This window comes from Haplochromis burtoni, unplaced genomic scaffold, assembly GCF_018398535.1.
Source record: "Haplochromis burtoni strain Fernald_Lab_line unplaced genomic scaffold, NCSU_Asbu1 Contig_11, whole genome shotgun sequence".
Classification (NCBI taxonomy): domain Eukaryota; kingdom Metazoa; phylum Chordata; class Actinopteri; order Cichliformes; family Cichlidae; genus Haplochromis; species Haplochromis burtoni.
The window spans coordinates 3,928,349-3,938,832 of record NW_024582372.1 but is presented as its reverse complement, the minus strand read 5'-3'; the positions used below and the strand labels follow the sequence as shown (position 1 = coordinate 3,938,832).

Genomic DNA, 10,484 nt, shown 5'->3' with positions numbered 1-10,484 from the left:
TGTGTGTGTGTGTGTGTGTGTGTGTGTGTGTGTGTGTGTGTGTGTGTGTGTGTGAGTGAGAGAGGGAGAGATTTGCCATCTCAGTGCAGCTATGTTTTTACTTGTGATGGGCCTTTGTCTGACTTGTTTGTGTGTGTTCAAGATTTTAAGTCATTTATTCTCATTCCAAAACATGAGGTAGTGTGAGCGGAAACAAAACTCAGCAATGAGCAGGTGAGATAGCACTATAGTTGTTAATAACTAACAAGTAAATCCGTAATATGCATTATAAAATTTCGTGTGTAATGATATTGCGAAGTTGTGAAACTCACAAGGTCCAAATTCACTATCAAAAACATTTTAAGAAATTGTTGAACTCCTGAAAACGCTTCACCTGCTTCCTACACCTTGTAATAGTAGCAACCAGGTCAAAATGTAATGCTAAATAGTACTTGATTTGTTCATGTACAAAAGAGATTACTGTCAGACTATTTAATACATGAGAAACAAAAATGAAGTCAAATGCAAGCAAGGTATGAAACGTGTTAGAGGGTATCTCTAATCTTACTTCCCATATTTTTATTCGTGGAGTAGCTTTGAGTGATTAAAAGTTCAAAATCATCCTTATTTATCTTGCACTGGGCCATGGTGCAGATCTTCAGTTTATCCACTGTCTGAAACAAGATGTTTTAGTTCCAGGAGTCTATTACTTTCAATAGGCTTCTTCTCACAGATGGGAGGTTTGAACAGCAGGTGGGTGGGGCTGCTAGCTAACAGCTACAGCTATATGTCGGATATGGCCGTGTTAAGGATATCCCCTTTCACTGGCATCATACAGAGCCAAGAGTAGAAAAAAACAGTCCAAGAGCAAGACTTTAGAGCAGTCTGGTGTGTGAGCTTTTGCCTCACAGATAGTATTTGTGCATATGTTCACCTGAATAATAAGCACACTAAAATCATAATTGGTCAACTTTAAGATTTTCCTAAAAGACATTAAAAATCTTTTGAACTTTAGTAAGAAGTAGGACATCCCAGTCCAGTTACTAGATGTTAGCTTGCATTTAACTCTGTGGGAAGCAAGGCCTCTCAGTTAGTGTGCACATACTGTACTTATACAGCTGTTATCTACATGACTACATGCATGCTGACATACACATATACATGCTTGCACACTTTATCTCTCATACAGTCATGCCTGCATACTCTTAGCCTCTCATCTTCATTCACTCTCCCTTTCTGTCTCTCCCTTACACACAAACATACACACCGCCATCTGGGAAAGCCGTTAGCGGTTAGCGGTAGCACTTAGCGACGCAGCACGCTCCCTCAGTCCGCTCAGTCACCTTGATCTGCTTGCCCTTCACACAGCACCATTACTGCTGTACTGCATCGCAGTGGGTGTGGGCATGTGAGTGTGTGCGTTAAGAAGGACATGTCTATGTATATGGACATGCACCTTTGTGTGTCCATTATAGGGCAGTACAGTGGGATATAAATGCCCAGTAAGGAGGGGGGAGGGGGCATTTCCTTCAAATGAGCTACCATAAAGTGGAGTGTCACTCTGAATATCTTCTGTACGTCTTGTATAGGTTCGTGTGATGTGATCCGTGTTTGCCATTAGTCTACTGATGTGAACATCTACCTGGATATTTTGAATATGATGATTTGGGGTCTTGGTGGCACTCACACTTAATGAGAATGACAGTGGACATAAATTTCCTGTCCTGTCTCTATCACTCAGTTTGGTGAATACTGCAAGATTTTCTTAATTGGATGGATGGATGGATGGATGGATGGATGGATGGATGGATGGATGGATGGATGGATGGATGGATGGATGGATAGATAGATAGATAGATAGATAGATAGGGGTATCCCCTGCAAGTTTTGTCATTTCAGAAATGCTAGAACCCAGTTCTGATCATTACAAAGCAGTCTGTGTAAAAGTTGCTCAAGTCTTTACCCCTTGCCGTTCTAAGATTCTATTGCTTCATCCATGATGGTCAGTATAATTAATCCAATTTATCTTTTTACAACATTTATTGCTCATTGTTAAGCTAGAATGTTCCTTGCAGTCCAGTCTAGTCTAAATATCTCACTACTGAAAGATGCAGAATCAAATTTATTCAATCATAAGTACCACAAAATCTATAAATACAACCTTAGTTTGCTCTTGGGAGGAAATTGAGAGAGAAAGAGAATTTTCATGTTAATCCCTTGGATAGGGATGGCAAAATCACTCTTTGTCCTTCTGATGTCATTCTTGATGTTACTAGTCAAATAATTCTTTTGAAATCCCCCCTCCTTGCTTTTTTACAGTCTTTTAAAAGGTTTCTTGTCTTTTCTTTTCCACTCCATCTCTTATTATCGTTATTTTTCCTCTTTCTGCAGGTCCAGGACCAGTAGACACCCCAACTGTATCAGGGCTTCAACCTCGTAGTGTATCAATTACCTGGGTTCCTCCCACACAACCAAATGGAATTATCACAAATTATACCCTTTATCTTTACCCCAGCTCTGTCACTTCTTTACACTATAAACCCAGTTCATTCTCCAGCATCAGGTGGACTCCTAACCCAAGTCTGCTTCCCAGTACAAAGGGTGCATATCTAAACTCAGGTCATAACCCCAGACCATCATCCAGTCTAACCACCCACCAAGACTCGAGCCACATTGCCATCTTGAAACCTGCCATTGCAGATAACCAGAATGTTGTTGTTGTGAGCGAAGGCACCAGTACCTTCTCATTCCACCCCACTGAACCTGATATCACCAGTGTATCTGCCAGCCTCTCGGTGTCAACACCACAGTATAGTGCAGTAAACTTTAATACTGAACATTTAATAGAAGATGGTCCATTCCATAGTGCCCCTTCTAGTGCAGCTTCAAGATCAACACCTCTTTCAGTCACTGTTCTAGGGAATACCACCAATTACACCTTCCTCAGTCTACTTCCCTACCAAGCCTACAGCGTCCAGGTACTACATTTTAGTTAATAAACTGATTTATGGTGTTTTACATGTAATAAGTATGCTAGCTTAGCAGTTAAAAGTGCCAGATTTACAGATTAAAATTCTTGGTCTTACACTGATAACCTTGTAGTCATAACACATGATGTTTTAAAATTTGCTTTCCAATGTCAAGGTGGAAGCGTGCACTAATGTAGGTTGTTCAGTGTCTGAGAGGTCTCAGCATATTCGCACCCTCCCAGCTCCGCCTGAAGGGGTTCCTGCTCCTCATCTTTACTCAGATACACCCACCTCTGTCCTTTTGTCGTGGGGTACAGTAGAGCGGAGTAATGGACCATTAGAACGGTAAGACAAAATGACATAAACTCTGAAACACTTATAAATTCTTTGCAAAAATACAATATGCATTATTTTTCAAATGTATCTTGTTCTGGCTCTAGGTGGGTGATTGAGCGCAGAGTTGCTGGGACCAAACAAGTCTCCACAGTGGGTCATCTTCTGCCTGATCCTTCGCCTCTTTCTTTCCTGGACTCTTCATCAGCTCTCAGTCCCTGGACTACTTACCAGTATCGACTTGTGCTCCATAATCAAGCGGGCAACACCACAGGTAAGGTTTTGATAACAAGCTTGAGTAAAAGTAAATTCAGTCTGCCCAAGAAGGGGCTAGTGCTGCAGCTTTTAAATTGCACAAAAATGTTTGTTGTTACAGGGCCCTGGGTCAGTATTACCACCAAACCTTCTCGACCCGCTGGCCTCAGTCCACCAAGGATTAAGGTCTTGGGACCAGCAACACTTCAAGTAAGGGCAACTTTTTTTTTAACTGGCTCCTCAGAGTTTCACCAAAATCTTGTGGCTCTGTTATGAGAGGACAGGAGCTCTGAAATATGGCCCGTAGCACACAGTTATTATCCAAATCAGGCATGGTGTTACTGATCCTGAATTACAATATCTCTTAATACATTCAGCTGATAGAAGGTGTCAGAATCATAGAATGTACTTTTAGAATTTATAGTGTTTATGTTTCAAAGAAATAGCGTCATTGAGAATCTCTTCAGTTACCCTATGTTTGACAGTGTGGAAAAGACAAAGCAATGTCACGCCGGTTCTTCCGTCTTTCCCTTTTCGGATTTAATGAGAAAGAAAAACATTCAACTCAAGGTCCCCTTCAGAAATGGGAGGGGCTCTGACCCTGTCTGAGGCTGCTTCCTTCCTGTCGGCCATTTTGAAGGAGGGACTAGAGTTAAATTCCACCACTGGCTAATCTCACATCAAGGCCTATCCATGAAAGCCACTGAAACAATATGGCATGCATGCCAATACAGACAGAAGCACACACCCATGCACTCACAGACCTACACTAATGCTAACTGGAGAAAAATGCTAATGCCTGTCATCATTTCAGAGCCACCCTTGTCATCTATGCAGCAGCACAGCTTTAGGGGTCACAGGTGCAAGAAGGAAAGCGTTCCTTCCTGGTTGTTGCTAATTGGACAGACAGACATGGGGCTTCCTGGTTACCAATTGACCTTGAAAACTAAAAGAAGGATTCTGAGCATCTTGATTCTTTTTTCATTCATTTTTTGTCAATTGCTTTCTACATTTCAATCTGCTACATGGAGAAGAGGCTACTGTAAACCATAACACATAAGGTTTCTCTTAATCAGTATCCTGGTTATGTTTTATTAAATTTGATTTTCTTTTTTTTGAAAGTGTTTGTTTTAAGTTGTGATTCTGTGGTCACGATCTACAAAATCTACAAAAGAAGGACTGAAAAAAGATACACTATAATGTTAGACATTATTCTCTCTCACTTCCAACTGTATCATAGGTCTCTCTCCCATTTAAATATACAAAAATACATATACAAAGGCACGCACACACATATACACACACATTCTGTACTGGCCTTAGCCCTATTGCTCTGTGTCAGCTCGGGGTCTCTGCTGTCTTCACCATCTCCAGATTACATCAAGCTATTCAATCTGTAAATGACTTCCACCACAAAGCACACCCAACACGCACTTTGGGAAATGAGCTACCTAACTCAAAATGACCCTGCCCATATGTGGTTGTGTGTATGTGTTTTAAGTTGTGTGTGTTGGTAGGTGTCTTTCTGTGTTAGTGGGTGTGTTACTAGGAGTGTGTTGTGTGTGTCCTGTATAACCTCACAGTGTCACTTGTTAAATGAATATCAAGGTTGCATGAGAAATAATTATGCTTGACATTCATTCATAATACTCTCATCAACAGTGACCACTTAATCACCAAAACTCATAAGTCTCAGCCAGCTCTGAACTGATCAGTTATTGTACATGACAGTTCGTATGTAGGTGTTTTAGATTGTACAGTTCATAAATTCGCAAGTGTGTATGTGTTTACAGTGTGTGTGTGTTTATACGTGAATGCGTCAACAAAATATCATCGTAAAGAAAGCTGTAATTTCGTATTACGTGAGTGTGTTTGTAAGTAAATGTGTGTGTATTACCATTTGTGTGTGTGCCAGTTACCTTCTTCCTCACCCTGAAATGCTGACAGACTGAACTGTTTCCAAATCAGATGCAGTGCTCAACAGCAGCAGGCTTTTGTTTTTGCATGCAGCAATTCCATTACCAGCTGCTTTCATTATTTTAGCATGGTGTTTGTGCATGTGCGCGCGTCTCTGTGTGCCCTGTTTTAAATGTGATGAAAGGCATCTTCTGCTCAAGTCAAAGTCAGGTTATCTTTACCCACATGACAGCTCAACACACACACACAGAGACAGAGTGACCACCTAAATACTGTTTTCTCACTTATGCAGGTGACTAGTGTCACACCTGAAGACACATGCATTCATTCGCACTCTGTCTGCATCTTTGCACGAGCACACGCTGCAAGAACACATAAATAAACACACACCCTACATCATGACTTCCTGTAGTTCATCCATCTAAAAGCTTTTTTTTTCTTCCTATCAAGAACGTTTAAATGCCCAGTCAGTTAGGACAGCATGGCAGTTGGAAAGGATTAAACAAATTTTCTCAGCACTGTTCAATTGTATCTGAATATACCATGAGAAACACAATGCTTATATCATATACCATTTTTTGTGTTGCAGGTCACATGGTCACCCCCTCTTATTCCTAATGGAGAAATTCACAGCTATGAGATCCGCCTCCCAGAACCCCATATCACATTCAGCACTAACAATACTTCTGAGCTTAACGCCACTGTAACGGACCTTGTTCCATATACAAATTACAGTATCACTGTGTTAGCATGCTCTAAGGGTGGGGGACATATCGGGGGATGCACAGAAAGCCTGCCAACTCAAGCTACCACATTACCCACAAGACCTGAAGGGCTTTCACCGCTGTCAGTAGTAGCAGTCAGTGAATCTTTCCTAGCCATTTCATGGGAACCACCGACCAGGCCCAATGGACCTAATATAAGGTAACATCCATATCTCTTTTTTGCCCCCTTTTTTAACCAGTGATGGCAAAGTAAAAATGTATGTCTTATATCACTTTAAGTCCACATTTGCTTACATGATAATATCCAGCACACAAATGTGGCATTTGGATATGTGAGGTGCTGTTCTACATCAACATCAGGTTAGGTTTATGTCAACTGACCCATTCCTATATGAAATTATATGAAACAGAAAAAAACTTTTGAAATGTCATTGTCACCAACATTGACAAGCTGACTTTGCACCTAAATAGTCTTCTAAGTCGTCATAAAGTTTTTATAGAAAAGCATTACAGGTAGCAGCAGAAGTATAATAGTCATTTTAAACATATTAAAGAACTGTTGCTTTTACTATTAAATTAAGTTATGATTTTTTGTTTTGGATACCCCTTCTGCTTCAAAACACACATATAAACTAAGAGCCACTCCACCTGAGCAATATAGTAGCTGCTTTGAAGCAATACAAACCAATTACATCCATTAAAATACTGTCAGTTTAAGGTCACAGAGGGCTGGAGCTATCAGAGGGCAGGGACGGTTGCTACTCTGTTGCAGGGCGACAGACAACCTTTCACATTTACAATCAAACCAACAGTCAATTTATAGTCATTGTTAAACCTAACATGCGTGTGTTTGAACTGTGGGTGGAAGCCAGAGTACCCAGAGGAAACCCATGCAGGCAGAAAGAGACCGTGCAAACCCACACAAAAAGACCCCAGATGGCCTTTGGATTAAACCCAGGACCTTTTTGCTGTTATCTTCTGTTTCAAAGTACTTAATAGAAAAACATGAACATTTAATCAGCATTTATGCTATGGATCAGTCGTATAATCCATAGGAATGTAACTAAGTGAACAGAAAGTAAAAAAGGGAAATTCTTTAAATTGCCCTGTACAGAAACATCAGTACATCATTAATTATGTGAACCTGATAAAAGGACCCAAATCTGTGTAACCACCATTAACTTTACATAATCTGACTTACCCCTGTGTTTTTATTCATTAGCTAGCTTTAGCCCAAAGTTGGAAACCAGACTATAAGAACTAAAATCAGCATGTCGATAATGAGAGACACATTCTGGTGATGTTCAATTGCTGCTGAAAAACTTAAGCAAACAAGCAGATAGGAACACGTTAACAAGCTGCTAACATGAGTGTGCTTGTAATGAGCTAAGTGTTCTGCATTTTTTAATCAGTGTTTTCTCAGTCCTAATGCACATTCTGGTTCATTTTGTTCTGTCCTGTTCTAGTCTGTCGGCGATTAGGCCTAAAATAAAGGTCCATTTTCCTAGTGGGTGATTAAAATGCATGAGCCTGTCTCTCTGTTCTGCTCTGCTCAGCTCTGTGTGTTTGTCTAAGTGGGTTGGTTAAAAGGCGGCATTAAGCCCTTCTCTTCTGATTACAGCAGAAATTAGCATCACTGTAGGGAGAGGAAAACACAAACCCCGCAGAAAAAAAAAACAACGGATGGAGGGGTGTAGAGAGGGAGGGATGAGATGCAGTGAAAGAAGAATAGAAGAGGAGGGAATGAGTGATAAGGATAAGAACCAGTTGAAAATGTGCGTTTAAGTGTGTGTGTCTGCAAGCATCCATGGGCAGGTTTGTGTGTACAGAGGGTACAGTAGGTGTCTTTATGCTCAAATTAGCTAATGTTGGAGTTAATGGATTCCTAAATATCCAACCGTGTGTGTATGTGTGTGTGTGTGTTTTCTTTTATTCAAATTTCCCTTTCAGATACAAGTTGCTCAGACGTAAAACCAACCAGCCCCTGGCCATCACCACAGTTCCCACATTAACAGCCCAGTCTCCACCCCCCTCCGAAGATCTCCATCGCTGGCTCCATGTTTACTCCGGCACCAAATTGTTCTACCAAGATAAAGGCCTAAGCAGGTGAGATTACTGAAATGAGCTCTAGAGCAAACGGCAGCGCTGCAGCAAACCGTGTGTGCAGAGCCGATCGGCGAGCTGCTGCTGATGCCGATCTTTTAATACCGCTCAAAGATACATTAAGCAAATATCCCAAAGAATTAAATTGTTTTTCACACAGCGTCCCCTAATCTCAGTTTGGCACTTGGTGGAAGCACTTTTTTTTCCACCGTGCTTGCTAAACAGCTCTGGGTTTATGTCTCCACTGTGCTTTATTCAAGGAGTAAACTGACAAACTTTTGAGTGTGTCAGCACTTTTCATTTGGCAGGACTTTTTCATATGATGCAAGAAGAAATACAAGTTACTATTTTAGCACAACTATCAGATAAACATATTTTACTTTATTCTACCAGTATGTGATTGATTTCCAGTTTAAACTAATGTTTGCACTACAAAGAGTGATGCTGCATCTCTACAGATTCACCCGTTTCCAGTACCAGTTAGAGGTTCATAATGATGTGGGAAACACGTCAGGAGAGATCGTTACAGCAGTGACCATGGCTGGGGTTCCCCTCCACCCTCCATCTCTGTCTGCCTCTACTATCAATCACACTGCTATACAGGTCAACTGGACACAACCATGTAAGATTAACCTTCTTCTTTTACACACTGTTCAGGAGAGGTGTTGAAACTCACAGGGTCTTGCACGGGGTCATGCTTTTATTGTATGATGTCTGTGCTGTCCTGTCTGTTTAAAAGAAAGTGACACCAGAGACTGAAAGTATCTTTTTACTTTCACTGACCTATCACTCTTTTCCATTTCTCTTGATATCTATTTTAGCTTTACAAGACCTACAGGGAGAAGTGGAATATTTCTTTCTCACAGTGGAGTCTCCAGAGCCAAGTCTGATCTTAACTTTCACCCCTGAGATCACCTCTGCAGTGATAAGTGACCTCTGGCCCAGTACCACATATCTGGTGTCATTACAAGTGTCCAACGGAGCTTATAATACATCTAAGGCAGTGGTTAATGTCACCACAGCAGATGGAAGTATGTGTATATTTTACTATTATCTTTGGCAAACAATATTTCTGTTTTGTTTTTTCATTCAGCACATGTTCTTCTGAGGTTGTGATTGTCTGCTTTTGAGCCATGGAGAAACCCGAATTGGGTCATGTACAGTTTCTTAGGACTTTCTGCATTCTTGTGAGAAATTGATTCAGGTTAAAGATCAATTTTTAGCAGCAATGAGTTGAACTAATCATTTTTGGTATGACCAGTTTCTCACATGGCTGTGGAGGAATTTTCAGAGGTTCTTTTGTGGCAATCTGACAAGCAAGCAATATTTCTTCAGTCTTTTTCTAATTGAACTCTCATGAACTTCAATAATTAGCATGAAACTTATATGCATGTTCAACAAGGAAGATCTGTAATCACTCATCTGGCAGCTTTACTGGGTACTTTTCTGTTTACACGTCAACCACTTTCCCACGGTGTCAGTCTCAACACTGACATCATTATTCTAGTCCAATCATTGTCTCGCCTGCCTTCTTTGAGCACATCAGCTCTGCTTTGCATGGTTTAAATCTGTGCTCTCTGTCATTCTCCCTTTCAGATTGTTTTTCGTGTAACCCACCTTCTCCCCATCTCCACCTCAGACATCTCAGCCAGAGCTTTATTCAAGCCTCAGTCTTCATCTTCACCACCACCAGCATCTAGACTCTGGGGGGTCCTGTCCCAAATCTGTTCTGCCCTGATTTCTAATCGACAAATACATTAATTTCTTTATCTCTATAGATCATTTCTTCCAAGTGATCTCTCCTTATTGAAATGCTAACTGAGGAAAGGGTCTGAGATGTAGCTCTTGGATTTTTTTGGAGTTTCTTGGAGTGTTGTGTGATCTTGGGATGACTTTGTGGAAGCTTCCACTCTTGAGAGGACTGTGGTATTGTGTTACGTATCTGAATACTCCACACCAGCAAGCTACCAAAACTTCTTCGTTTATAGACGTGATCACACTTGCTGATGATCAATTAATTAAGCACATTTGATTAGCAGCACCTAACAGCTACTTCCTCTCTTAATTCCTATGGAAGCAGTAAAGGTGTACTTAGATTCTCAGAGGACTGTGGAGAAAAAACTTTTCTTTTCACATGACTGTACATTGCTTCAATTCAGCACACTTAAGTGTTGTGCCTGGGTTAACATGGATTTCTCTCCGA

The 10,484-nt window shown here is 40.8% G+C and overlaps 1 protein-coding gene across 7 annotated transcripts in view; it reads left to right on the top strand.

Annotated features, from left to right (window-relative positions):
• The window catches only part of ush2a (Usher syndrome 2A (autosomal recessive, mild)), a 213,748-nt gene that overhangs the window by 125,853 nt on the left and 77,411 nt on the right, over positions 1 to 10,484 (top strand). For all 7 annotated transcript variants that reach the window (XM_005915042.3, XM_042214207.1, XM_042214198.1 and 4 more), the window contains 8 exons: positions 2,371 to 2,957; positions 3,124 to 3,293; positions 3,389 to 3,555; positions 3,658 to 3,746; positions 6,043 to 6,377; positions 8,129 to 8,284; positions 8,740 to 8,903; positions 9,103 to 9,312. In XM_005915042.3, coding sequence (XP_005915104.1) covers positions 2,371 to 2,957; positions 3,124 to 3,293; positions 3,389 to 3,555; positions 3,658 to 3,746; positions 6,043 to 6,377; positions 8,129 to 8,284; positions 8,740 to 8,903; positions 9,103 to 9,312 — 1,878 coding nt within the window. The remainder of the gene's footprint in view (positions 1 to 2,370; positions 2,958 to 3,123; positions 3,294 to 3,388; positions 3,556 to 3,657; positions 3,747 to 6,042; positions 6,378 to 8,128; positions 8,285 to 8,739; positions 8,904 to 9,102; positions 9,313 to 10,484) is intronic.